This window comes from Ailuropoda melanoleuca, chromosome 3 (genome assembly GCF_002007445.2).
Source record: "Ailuropoda melanoleuca isolate Jingjing chromosome 3, ASM200744v2, whole genome shotgun sequence".
In the NCBI taxonomy this organism is placed as follows: domain Eukaryota; kingdom Metazoa; phylum Chordata; class Mammalia; order Carnivora; family Ursidae; genus Ailuropoda; species Ailuropoda melanoleuca.
The window spans coordinates 67,994,248-68,008,392 of NC_048220.1; the positions used below are offsets into that span (position 1 = coordinate 67,994,248).

Sequence of the window (14,145 nt, forward strand, 5' to 3'; positions counted from 1 at the left end):
CTTCGCCCCGCCCCGCCCCGCGGAGGCTCCGCGCGGTGGTCAGAACCTTGGCTGGCTCAAGACCGTCACGCGGACTCCGCGGCTGGCCGGTTTTGCGGAGGCGGAGCAAGGAACTAGAGGAAGGTAAGTTATGTTCTCGCGCGGAGTTGGGCGGGGCTCGCGAGCGCCGCTGCTTCCGGCCAGGCGGAGGGCCTGAGCTCGGGTTTCCGGCGGCTGCAGCTGCGGCGGCACCGGCGCCCTGGAGCGGTCGAGGGGGTCTCCTCGGCCTTTGCTCCCCGCCCTTCTCAGGAAGGGCACGAGTTCATTAAACGTTAACCTCCGGGTAGGCTTCCGCCCAGTCACAGCGAGGCCCGCCGAGCTTGTTCCTCTTCGAGTCTGGGCCCACGCGGGACCCGCCTCCTGGGTGGGGCAGGAGGGGCATTTTTAAGCACTAGCTTTCCTGGCATTCGTACACGCTGAACCTGCCCCGGGGTTTCTGCAGCCCCGGCGGTCGTAGGTACTCGTCTCCCGCAGTCTGCCGGTAGAACAGTCCACCGCATCAGGACAGCCACGCGTAGACTGTGCCTGTGGTTCCTGAGCGCCTCTCCGTGTAACTTCTTTACTAAAATGTTAAATACAGCTTTAAGTCTTGCGTTGATAAATTGTCAGAGCTGGAAGGACTTAGAGATGACAGCTAACACGATTGGAGCGTTTCCTCTCGGGCGGGTCCTGCTCTAAAACACTTGATTTGTAGTGAAGCATTTATTTCTCACCACAGCCCTTTGTGGCAGACTTTTTTTTTTTTTTTTTTTAACGTGCAAACTGCAGCACAGTGAAATTAAGCAACTTGCCCCAGTTCACACAGAGCAGATATTCAAAACCAGATGAACTCACCTGGTGATCACAAATCTCTAATAGCAGGGACATGGTAGCGGATCCCAGAGCAGCTACGTGAATTTATTAAAAGATTAGGAAACTATTCCATTTTAAACATCTGTTGATGCAACTCTTGCACATTAGCATTCCTAAATTTTAAAAAATTCAGAATCATGTTTGGTGATACACACACATATACGTACACAAATAGCTTTATTTTGCTAAAAGGTTTTGTACGTTTAAGACTACTTGCAGGCTTGTTTTTATAAACCTGTGGATGCTACTTAGATGAAATGTTAAGATTTATATATATTCATCGAATTTAGACTCAGAAGATACACGTTTGTATCTTGACTGCTACTTTGTGGTTTTAGGAAACATTTCGTTAAAAAGGATCCTTTACCTTTAGTTTCCTCATCTGGAAAATAAATATGCTATTTTCCTTGGAGGTTTTGCGAGGATTAATGAACTCAGCTATGCAAACAGTCCAAGAGGTTGGCACCCACTGAAGGATAACTAGTTTTATCTACTATTATTCTGCCATCCAAAGAGATAGAAAACTACTAAGACATTTCTCTTCTCTGAACTAAAAGCAAGGGTGTCACCCTGGAGTTATGCATTCTGATAATGTGTAGACCAAGGCCCCAGACTTAGTACAAGCACCTTGGTCAGAGCTCAAGAGGAGTAGTAACAAGTAAGTTCCTTTAATTTTCTCTTTCGTTTCCAGTGTCTTATGGAAACTTACTTTTCTTTCTTTTTAATTTCAATTTGTGCTGGAAAGGTATCTGATAGACAGATGATCCATTTAGCTAATCTGTAATTTTATATGGCATTAGCACCTTTAGAAACCTATTTGAGGCACAGGCCAAAAAACTTTTCTTTAAGAGGAAATGGAACAAAATAGCTAAATTTTTCAGGAGTAACTTTTCTTCATCTAGCTCCCAAACTGTTAATTTTTCACTTTCTTTTTATTAAGATTTGCTATCTTAAGGTCGACTCAAAATAGAGGAAATATGTGGGAGCATATGAGTAGTGCATCAAAGTAATGGTAATTAAAGTGAATGTATTGACTTTTGTTATTGTCTGAATGGACCATGATATTCATAATATTTAAGAATAATGTGGGTGTTAATTATAAATATAACCAGATATCATAAATAAATATGACCATTATTTGAGAGATACGATAATACTTTACTAAGCAAAATGCAAGACTGTAATCATAATTCTCTGAAACCTTTATCGTTGAGCCCAGTGTTCTCTGCTCATTTCTTATCAGCTCCTGCAAAGTTCCCTGCAGTTTTCCTTGGTTGGGGTGCATACTCTGCTAAAACTCTGTGTCCAAAGAAACTGAAACTTGAAGGATTGTATTTCATTCTCATTTATTTGGAAATGGGGGAGAACTTAATTTTTGGTACTATTCCACATCTCATGTATTTTGTTACTTGCTTGATACTAGTATTTCTTTTCTAATTTCTTGCCTACAAAAAGAAAAGTAAATATTCATTTATTTCCTCTTCTAGTGCAAAGTTTTTAAATAAGCTGAACAAAATTCTCGAATAGTCCATTCATGATCTAAGTGCACAGGCACATTTTCTGAGGATAGAAAGTTCCATTTTTATCCCCTTTTTTCTTGATTTTTGGATCATTTGCTACATAAATATATAGTAGGATACAACTTAAATGTTAAAAGAGTAATTTTAAATATAGGAATAAATGTGATATTTTGAGACATTTAAGAAAGTTTACTATCACCTTGCTTTTCTTTATAAATTTACCCCAGCTGCATGTATCCATTATATATTGCTCTGTTTTGCCTGTTTCTGCACTTGGTAAAAATAGAAGCATACTCTGAGTTCTTGAAAAAAAATTTTTCCTTTAAAGTTATATTTTTGAAATTAATCCAACTTAATGTACCCAGACATTTTTTGCTACTACAAAGCACTCCACTGAATGAACGTAAAAATTCTCCATTCTACGGTTGATGCATTTTGAGTTTTTTTCCTGTCTTTTGCTTGTCTTATGCATGTCTCCTGGTGTCTGTGCATGCTTCTCTATAATATACTTCAAGAGGGATTAACGGGTCATGAATATGTTAGAAAAGTCTAGGAATGCCAAATTGTGGTATTGCTATTTGATGTCATTACTATCAGTTTCTCCATATCCTTACCAATACTTGGTATAATTTTCGCCAGTCAATTGGATAGAAAATAGTATCCCATTTGTGACTTTGCCTTACATTTCTTTTATTTTTTCCTACTGATGAGGTTGAGCATCTTTATATGTGATCCCTGGCCATTCAGACGTCTTCATTTATGAAATGTTTGTATCTTTTTCTCATTTTTCTTTTTCTCTTTCTTTCTTTCTTTCTTTTTCTTTTCTTTCTTTCTTTTTTTTTTTTTTTGAACTTTCTTACTGGTTTGTAGAACTTCTTCATGTATTCTGAGTCATAATCCTTTGTCGGTTTTATGTGTTGCAAATTCCAGATTTCTTTTTTTTTCAGCCTATTTCAGTTCATCTGTTCCCATTTTTCTTATCTTTATTGCCCCTCTATCTGTCCTGTCACAAAATGTGATAAAGCCTGCACACCCAATACTGTGGAAGTAAGTACTACCACCTGAGCAATTTGTATACTTTGGGTGCCTGCCAATATCAAGCAAAACAAGATAACTGTTTAGAGTTGTAGTAATCCAGCCTTCTGTCAGCCATAGCTAATCCAGAGAATCATGGCATGGTCCTCATTGACTTTTCATAAAAATACTATATTTTTGTTTTTCACTGTAAAATAATTTTTAACTTTTTTGTTTCAGTATAGTTGACATATGATGTTACAATAGTTTCAGGTGTACAACATAGTGATTCAACTTCTCTGTAGGTTATGCTGTGCTCACCACAAGTGTAGCTCCCATCTGTCACTATACAACACCGTTATAGTATTGCTGACTATATTCCCTTTGCTGTGTCTTTTATTCCCATGACTTAGTCATTCCCTAACTGGAAGCCTGTACCTCCCACTGCTGTTTACCGATTTGCCATTTCCCCCCCTACTCCCTTCCCTTTGGCAGCCATCAGTTCTCTGTATTTATAGGTCTGATCCTGCTTTTTGTTACTTTGTTTATTCGTTTGACTGAAATCACATGTTATTTGTCTTTCTCAGTTTGACTTATTGTGAAATAGTTTTTTTAAATAGCATGTTCTTTTTTCCATCATTTAAAAAGTAACTAGGTTAGTTAGAGCAAGAGTTAACAGTGCAAACTTCAGAGTACAAATTTGACATCTCTGTAATTTCCTAAGCTTGATTTGTGTAATGCTTTCCTTTATACCTTGAATTCAAAGTTCCTTCCTGCCTCTCCCCATCAACACACATGCACACACACGAACATCCCACTTCCTACACCTCAGTTTTGGAGCCCAGGTTTATGTAAGATCTAATATCTGTCTTCCTTATGGCTCAGGATTACCCTTCTCAAAATAGTAGCCTATAAATTCCTACTTTCTAAAGGTCACTCCTAACACATTCATATAGAGATTTTTACTTCTAAATAATAATTTCTGTTTTACAAACTTATTTTTTAATACTCCATGTTCTTTTCCTCCCAACATTCTAGACTTCCAATCAGTCATACAAGATTAAATATTTAGAGAAGCCATCAGAAAGCCTGGAGACTCTTGGTGCTGCCACATAACAAATGTTCCCTCTTGTTGAGGGGTGGGGATTGGGTCTATAGTTTATAACCATCCTAAGCTAGGTTCATCAAGGTCCAAGTGACCTTTTTAAAGAAGTTGCATACACATGTTTGTATGTAAAATGTTAAACTAAGACTTGAGTGAAATAAAAATGGTAGTTTTCTGTTATCAAGGAAAGGTCATCGTTCTGTACAACTTCCTATGAATATGACAGTATTACTATATTTGAAGAGAACATGGATTTGGAAGGATCATCTTTCTAAAATTAGAATATTTGAAGTTGACATGTGATTTGTCATTTTGTTAAGTACCTAAAAGTATAGGCAGTTGTATTTTGTTTGATATGAGCATTCCATGGCAACCTTCCTAATGTTTAACACCCATCTGGGTCTCTACAGCTATCATGGGCCATCACTTTAATTCACTTCCTTTTCCTTTCCTATATGTAATGCCTTATGTTGTATAAGACAGAGTTGGATGCCTCTCAAGTTATCTGGAACTTTCTCTAGTTTCCCAATCTGATGAAATCCATAAAATAATGAAATTGTTAAAATGGAACTGAAATTGAAAATGTTAAATAAAACCTAGCCTTGCCACAACCTTTAGAAATAGTTGTTGCATTTTGTTTTGGAAGGCTTGTGTCAACATAAACATCTATTGAGACATTATGACTGGAGAGTTATTTTGGATTGAAAATGAGCATATATGGGGGCGCCTGGGTGGCTCAGTCAGTTAAGCATCTGCCTTCAGCTCAGGTCAAGATCCCAGGGTCCTGGAATCGAGTCCCAGGTCAGGCTCCCTGCTCAAGAGGGAGTCTGCTTCTTCCTCTGCCCCTCCCCCTGCTCATGCTCTCTCTCTCTAATAAATAAATAAAATCTTTAAAAAAAAAAGAAAAGAAAATGAAGGGCTGGAGGCCCCAAACTAATAAAGAAAAAAAAAGAAAATGAACATATATGCCATTTTTAAGGCTGACTGGTGCTTAACTGAATGTCAAATAATGGCTCTTAAATGTTATACTGTGATGAATACAAATCATTATTTTGGTTCAAGAACTGGATCAGGGGCACCTGGGTGGCTCACTCGGTTAAGGGTCTGACTCTTGGTTTCGGCTCAGGTCATAATCTCAGGGTCCTGAAATCGAGCCCTGCATCCGACTCTGTGCTCCGCGGAGTCGGCTTGAGATTCTCCCTCTTCCTCTGCCCCTCCCCCGGCTCTCTCAAATAAACACAATCTTTTTTTTAAAAAGGACTGGATCAGACCTATGCAGAGTTGACACCTGAGCCAGTATCAATGAACAATATTGAAAGATTTCTTAGTTTTGATTCTTCTCACTTTTCAATTTCTATTTTTGACCAAAAGAGTATTTAAGATTCTAATAGGAGACAAACTTTAAAAATACTGGGAAAAGAGTAGTAATAATAATTCTGGATATAAACCATTGCTTGGATATTAACCAGTATTTGATTTCTAGGAGAGTGGAGGTTAAAGGAATAAGTGAAATTGCAAGGAGAAAGGGGTATGGCATAGGTCCAACTCTTCATGAAAGAACCAGTCTTTTGGGACAGCTTCTTAGGAAGCCCGTGTTTTGTTCATGGATCATTGTGTGAATAGGTGGCCAGCATTAGAATGTATTTTACCTCATAGCCTGCCTTTTTTTGCTGGGTTACCACTTACTTGCCATTTGAGGAGAATGTAGGATAGAGTAGTGAGCAGTGAGTGAATTTCATTAGATTAGCAATAGATTGGACACTCTACTGGTCTTGGCCCTCTTAAGCCTCTCTGGACCTCACTCAGTTTACTCACTGCACAATTAAAGTCTAATATTTTTGTGGTAATACGTTGGGAGATTGAATGAGTTAAATAAATGTGAAGTCTTTAAACAGTGCCTGACATGTAGTTAGCACAGTGTGATTGTAGCTATTGCTGTTGCTGCTGCTGTTGTTGTTATTACTTTTTACTGTTTTACTATTACTTCCCCAGAAGAGTCAACACCCTGGTCCAAACCACCATATTCTCCCCCATGGACCACTGCAATAGCTTTCTGATTTCTGTGCTTCCTTCTTATTTTGCTACAATCCACACAGCAAGGGCATTCTTTTAAAAATAGATCATGTCACCCTTCCCTGCTTTACACGCTTCAGTGCCTTCCCATTGCTCTTAGAACAAAATCCACACACAGTGCTGCATGACCTGGCTCCTGTCTGTCTCACCAAGCTCACTCGTTATGCTCCACTCTCCTATCTGTTCCGCAAATTAACCAAGCCTCCTGCCCCCACATCCTATTTCCTCAGGCTTTCATATTTGTTGTTCCTTCAGCCTGGAATGCTCTTCCTTCAGCTCTTAAAATGTCTAGTTCATTTGCAGGTTCCAGCTCAACTGTCATTTCAGAGTCACCTTCCCAGTCTTTTCTTTCCAAAATGGCCTCCCCTTTTCTCTCATATTGCCCAGTTCATTTTCTTCACGGCTGCTTCGGTAGTGTGTAATTATCTCATTTGTGTATTTGTTTACTGGTATTTGTTGTTGATCTCACCAACTAGAATATACTATCTAGAGGACAGAGACCTGATCTGATTATTTCCTTGAAGTGCCAGTCACGTACTACATGTTCAGAAAATATTTATCAAATAAATGATAATCTCCGACAAGGAAAGAGAACTTGGCAAAAGGAGAATCTGAAGATCCACTGGTGAAATTTTTCTTTTGAAATTTTGTTATTCTGTGCTAAAGATTATTGTCAGTAGCCACTTCTTGAGAATTTTGCTTGCTTGCTTTTTAGACATATATTCCTCCCTAAATAGATTACAGAGAAACTTGTCCATCAGTGACCCAAAGAAAAAAGTAGGTTGTGATTAGATGTTACCATGAACTTTTAATTTCTTTCATATAATAAAGGGGTTGAAGCAGCACTGCTCCAAGATAATGGTTGAGGTACATATAAGATCTCATGACCAAATGCTCTAGGCAGCCTCTTTCCTGTCCACGCATATCGGGGAGTGAGCTTGCCTTATGCCAGTTGTGAAACTGGATATTGTCCAGATGGTTGAAGATTCCCATTCTCCAGCAGAGGGCAGAAACCATGCAGGATATCCGAAAATGCAATTATTGAAGAAATAAAAAGTAAAGTCATTTGAGTGACACAGTTTGTGTCTTGTGATTTTTATTTCATTACGTGCAAAGATTCAAAATGTGCTCTTGCCCAGGGAAGAAAGTTCTTTGTCAACCCTAAGATAATATTATATACATGGTTCTTTACACTTTTTGAAAGTTAGAGACAACCAGTCCCCATCCTGAGATAGGGAGGAAAAGCAGGAATGTTTCCAGAAAATTTGGGATAACTGCTCTAATGGAAAAATGGTGGGGATAAGAAGAAAGATGCGGGGTTAAGAGTGGAGAAAGAAAAAATATAACAACTCTTGGCAAAACAGGATATATAGTTTTATTCAGAAACTGTCATCGCATAAAATAAATACCCCCAAGTGGGAGGCCCTCAGGAAAATCCTCTACAAGGCCTGACAGTCCTGACACTGATGTATCTTGATGTTTCCTTCTCACATGGAATTAACAGACTATGACTATATTCTTAAAGTATATATAAGGTCTCTTTAAAAGGGTTGTTTTCACAACAAATGTTGGAGAGGATGTGGAGAAAGGGGATCCCTCTTACACTGTTGGTGGGAATGCAAATTGGTACAGCCACTCTGGAAAACAGTGTGGAGGTCCCTTAAAAAGTTAAAAATTGAGCTACCCTATGATCCAGCAATTGCACTACTGGGTATTTACCCCAAAGATACAGACGTAGTCAAGAGAAGGGCCATATGCACCCCAATGTTCATAGCAGCATTGTCCACAATAGCTAAATCGTGGAAGGAGCCGAGATGCCCTTCAACAGATGACTGGATTAAGAAGTTGTGGTCCATATATACAATGGAATATTACTCAGCCATCAAAAAGAACGATTTCACAACATTTGCAGCAACATGGACGGGACTGGAGGAGATAATGCTAAGCAAAATAAGTCAAGCAGAGAAAGACAATTATCATATGGTTTCGCTCATTTATGGAACATAAGAAGTAGGAAGATCGTAGGAGAAGAAAGGAAGAATGAAGGGGGGCGGTAAACAGAGGGGGAATGAACCATGAGAGACTATGGACTCTGGGAAACAAACTGAGGGCTTCAGGGGGGCGGGGGGGGATTGGGATAGGCTGGTGATGGGTATTAAGGAGGGCATGTATTGCACGGTGCACTGGGTGTTATACGCAAGTAATGAATCATGGAACACTACATCAAATACTAGGAATGTACTGTATGGTGACAAACATAGCATAATAAAAAATTATAAAAAAATAAAAATAAAAGGGTTGTTTTAAAAAAAATAGACTGAATATCTATGCTGAGAAAAAATATATTTTGTGTACCCGAAAATTCTCTACTCAAAGTTCTTTGTTTAGAAATATGGGTTTATATACTTACATAAATTAATTGAAGAGAAAGCCATCTCTTTGAATTCCCAAGTAAGGCAGAAGAAAGTAATGTTAATTTCTGTCCGAGTTAAGAAAATGAAATGTGCCCATTCATACCTATCCCCTTGTATTAGTATAGTTAACTGGTTGACTTCTAAGACTGGCTGTCCACTCCAGGCAGTATCAAATGAGTCACCTCAATGAAGAGATCCAAGACTATTCCAACTATCAAAGAATCCTACCTTTAAGAGAAAGCTGAAAACAACACTGATAACTGGGTGTTGTTTAGCATTGAAATGATAGGGAACAAAAGAAAAATGAAACTTCAGTCTCTGGGTCTTGCGACTTCTGAAATATCCATCTTACACATTGAAATGAATCTGAGTCCAGCCTCAAAGTAGGGAGTCCCCCCTAATTTTGGCAAGCTTTAAGAGTCTCTAACTCAAAATCATGACTAACTATAACCCAGTATATATGAATGTTTCATTTTATATAGCTATAAAAAAAGCCTCCATCAATCTTAGAGCATTTAAATATATAATAATATGATGATCTCTGTGAGTTAAGTTGTAGCCAAAGTTGTGAAGACTACTTGCCTCTTTTTTCTTTTGTTCAACTAGCATGGACCTTGATGGCTCTGAACAAGATCCTGAAATGAAGGAATATTCTTCTGTCTATGTTGGGAGAGAAGAGGACATTAAAAAATCTGAAAGAATGACAGCTGTTGTCCATGATAGAGAAGTGGTCATTTTCTACCACAAAGGAGAATATCATGCTATGGATATTCGTTGTTACCGTAAGAGTTTATTTTTCATTTGTAAACCTTGTATATTTGTTTACTAACCACAAAACTATCAAAATTTAAGGCTATTTTTTTTTTTAGTGACTAGATGTAATATTCGATTTCTTTTCAGACTCAGGAGGACCTTTACATTTGGGAGATATAGAGGTATGTAAAATTAAATCTGTTCTCTACAAATTCACGTTTCTTATTTATATTCTTTATTTCATTCTGTATGCAAAAATAATTTATATTTGGGTTTGAACTGCTTTTTAATGCTTTGAGTATAACTGCTAATATTTCAGGAATTCACAGTCCTACAATGTAAAGAAAACTGTTTCACAGGTAAATAGGGGAAGTATACATGGCTTCTGACCTAGCAATTATACTCTGAGATATCTACCCTACAGATATCATTGCACAAATGTTCAAGTATATATACGGGAGAGGTTTATTGTCGCATTATTTGTTGTAAGGAAAAATTGAAGCCAACCTAAATGTTTTTAACAATAAGAAACAGTTTAAATAAACTCAATAGCCATGCTATGGAAAACTATGCAATACTGCCTCATTAATTTATGAGGCAGATCTGTATGTGTTGGTATGGAGGGATGTCAGCAATATATTTTTGAGTGAAAAAAGCAAGTCATTGGATGATAGGTGTAATGAGATCCCACTTTTAAATAAAAAAATAATATTTGCTTTGTACTTTATACACTTCTACGCAGTTTGCTTTTTCAGTGAGTATATATTACGTGAATAATGTAGTAAAAATATAAATATGTATATTTTAAAAAGGAAATCACACACTGAAGGTTTATTTGAGGAAAGAATGGGGGAACTTACTTCCTTGCATTCCCAAACTAGCTAGTTGCCTAATTTCTTGTTTTCTACTTCATAAAACTGATCTTTCTCCATCCTTCTCCTTCCTGCCACCTGCCACTGGTACAAAATACAAGCTGAAACTTCGCATTCACTCTCTCTACTTCATGTCTACCTACTTTCACACCTGTCCTCAAGTTAAAGGACTTATGTGTGCTTAAATTATGAACATGAATTTATGAATTATAAAAATGTGATGGTTGTTGACTGTTCTGTGGGGATAAAATATCAGTATTACTGCACTTCTGGTGTAGAGAAACAAATGTCAGCACCTGGTGGTGATAATGTCAAAGAATCTCCTTCAGTTTTGGACCATAATGACACCTGTAAGACTTTGCTACCTAAAGTGTGCTCCATGGATCAGCAACATTGGTGTCACCTGGGAGCTTCTCGGAAATGCAGAATCTTGTGCCCTACCTTAGGACTACTGAGTTTAAACAAGATCTGCATTTAAACAAGATCCAGGGATTCCCATGCTCTTTAAAATTTGAGAAGCACTGATTTAAGACAATTAAAAAGTTGGGAATTGACTACTTGGGATCAAAAATTGCTCTTTAGTTAACATATAGTCTCTTGCCTTTAGTAACCTCTCTTAAATTTATATTTGAAGCTCACCATTCTTCGAGCAGCTAGTGACAATTCCTTTAGAAGCACTTGATGCCCTTGTCCCTTTTCTATCAAGGAAATGATATTAACATCTAATAGATAACATCATAGCTTCAGTCACATGGTATAGTTGCCTGAGCTCATTTTCTGATAGAGTTCCAACACACTGGGTTTCTAATCAAATGCAGAAGGGACTTGATGACTGCCAAGATTAGGTTCTGCCTTATGTTGAATAATTTGTAAATGGAAGGATAAAAGAGAAGCTGGCCTGTTCTTTAACCTGGTTTTTCTGTAATAGAATCTGTTGAGTCTGAGATTTATTGTGAATGTTGGAAATGTCAGACTATTAAATCATTTATTTCCTTCCCCAGGATTTTGATGGACGACCATGTATAGTTTGTCCCTGGCATAAATACAAAATTACTTTGGCAACGGGAGAAGGACTGTATCAGTCTATAAACCCTAGAGATCCATCAGCAAAACCCAAGTGGTGCTCCAAAGGGGTAAAGCAAAGGATTCATACAGTGACAGTGGACAACGGGAATATTTATGTGACTCTTTCTAATGAACCTTTTAAGTGTGACTCTGATTTTTATGCCACTGGAGACTTCAAAGTAATTCGGAGTTCTTTCTGATAAAACTATATGGCAATGAAAAATGTTGTGTATGTTCTGAGTATATTAGAATAATCGTGCTTCAATACCAAAAATATTAATTTTTCCAACATAGGCACATTTATTACCTATCTTTAAAAAATCATATGAATCTGACCAGTTCAAAAGTACATATATTCAGTGTGATGGAAGGATTATTATCAGGATCTATAGAATACATTTCATCCGGTCCTCTGGATTGATTGGAACCTGAAGGTTTTAGGTTTGGAATGTGCATTTTAAGAAGGGTGAAAATATTTGCAGTAACCACAATGAAGAAAAGGTAAAAAATTAGATCTAATAAGAAATGGGGGGTAATCCCTATTTTGATGCAGCAGACTTTATCATGCAGAAGTTTTAATATATACAAACTACACAGAGCAGCATAATAAACTCTCATCACCCAACTTCCACAATTATCAGCATTCTTCCATTCTTGTATTCTTGTATTCTTGTTTCACTGATACTTCGACACACTCTTCACCCCCCGCCCCCCCGCCATTTGGTTGTTACTCTTACTTTTTTTAGGTAAAATTTAAATACACTGAAATGCTTATATCTCAACTATTCAATTTTTCCAAATATATAGCAGACTTTTTACACTTAAAACAATGCCTCCAATATGGGATCAATTTACAGTGCTTCATTTAAAAATAAGAAACTTATTCAACATTTCCATACAGCACTCAGTGCTCACCACAAGTGCACTTCTTAATCCTCATGTACTGTGCATTGAAACCAAATAAATCTTGGCGCCATTTCCGTCTGGTCAAACCAAACACTCTCAAAGCAAGGCAGGCACACACAGCTGCTGCCCAGCCATGAGAGATGTGAAGTCTCTTAGTGAGCCAAAGTACTTTGAATGTCCTACGTGAAATTTTCAAATAAAGGTATGTTCTTGTTTTGTTTTGTTTTTGAGAATGTTGTGATGTATGTAGAACTAAGTGTTTCCGGTAACTGTTCCAGAGATGAGATAGAGGGTGTTGTTCCTCAGAGTTCTTTCTGCTGAGTTCACAGGCAGGGTCGATGTTAAATTGGCCCACCCTGCGGTCACAGGCCAGTCATTTATGGCCAGCACTATTCTGGTTGGTTGCCTGGGCCCCACACCGTACTGTAACACTCTGGGTGCTTCTCATCTGAAACTCGGCAGCAGGCAGTAGAATAGAAGCATAACTAGAATCAGAACCACGATGATCACATTACGAATACAAAGTGCAAAAAACTGTTTGTCAAAATTGGAACCTTGTGGGGCGCCCGGGTGGCACAGCGGTTAAGCGTCTGCCTTCGGCTCAGGGTGTGATCCCAGCGTTATGGGATCGAGCCCCACGTCAGGCTCCTCTGCTATGAGCCTGCTTCTTCCTCTCCCTCTCCCCCTGCTTGTGTTCCCTCTCTCGCTGGCTGTCTCTATCTCTGTCGAATAAATAAATAAAATCTTTAAAAAAAAAAATTGGAACCTTGTCTTTAAGCACAGTAATCTTCTTAGTGGCCTCGGATTGAATTAAAGCCCCAAACCTAATACTGAACATTCTAGGGGAGCCACCTGGACTCTTTCCCTTGGTTATTGCAAAAATACTAAGTGAATTAAGTACCTATCATTAAGGGTCTGATTACAGAGTCCTTTGCTACATATTATTGCATTTCCTTTTCTGGTGGAATATGGGTAACATGAGGTGATACCGCACTGGTTACTCATTTCTCAGACTCCTGAAAAGTCAGGGTTGGGCTTTTTATAAATATTTTTGTGGCAGCAGCTATTTCCCAGGTACAGGAAATGTACCATCACTCGATGGGTACATCCTAGCCTATTATATCAGGTGCTAATCCTCCAATGACCAGTCAGGTCTTAACACGTGTCCAGAATTTAAGACACGTGGAAGAAACCAAAGTACCTTCTGCAGGCGGAAAAGTGGCCCTCATTTTCAGGGCCAGTACCAGAAGCATTTTCTCTCAGGACCCAGGGGCAACAATGAGTAATATGGACTTGATTTCTGGTTCTAAATGTGTTCCTTCAAATCTGGAAATAAAAAATGTCATGTCATATCCTATCCTCACATAAAGAAATCTTCTATAAGATTTGTAATTAATATTTTGTTTTATAAATTTATTACATCTGTGAATTACAAGTCCTTCGTAACTTTACAGATGAGTTTAAAAAAAAAAGGCTCGATAATAGGCAGATTCAAACTATGCAGCCTGTAGATAAAAAATAAATATCCTTTT

General features: G+C 38.2%; 1 protein-coding gene across 1 annotated transcript; it reads left to right on the plus strand.

Annotated features, from left to right (window-relative positions):
- On the plus strand, positions 1-11,930 carry RFESD (Rieske Fe-S domain containing). The gene is made up of 4 exons (XM_002927864.4): positions 1-123; positions 9,624-9,799; positions 9,918-9,952; positions 11,644-11,930. The coding sequence occupies exons 2-4, from the start codon at positions 9,625-9,627 to the stop codon at positions 11,905-11,907; spliced, it is 474 nt and encodes a 157-aa protein (XP_002927910.1). The 5' UTR covers positions 1-123; position 9,624; the 3' UTR covers positions 11,908-11,930.
- Positions 11,931-14,145: the final 2,215 nt, after the last annotated feature.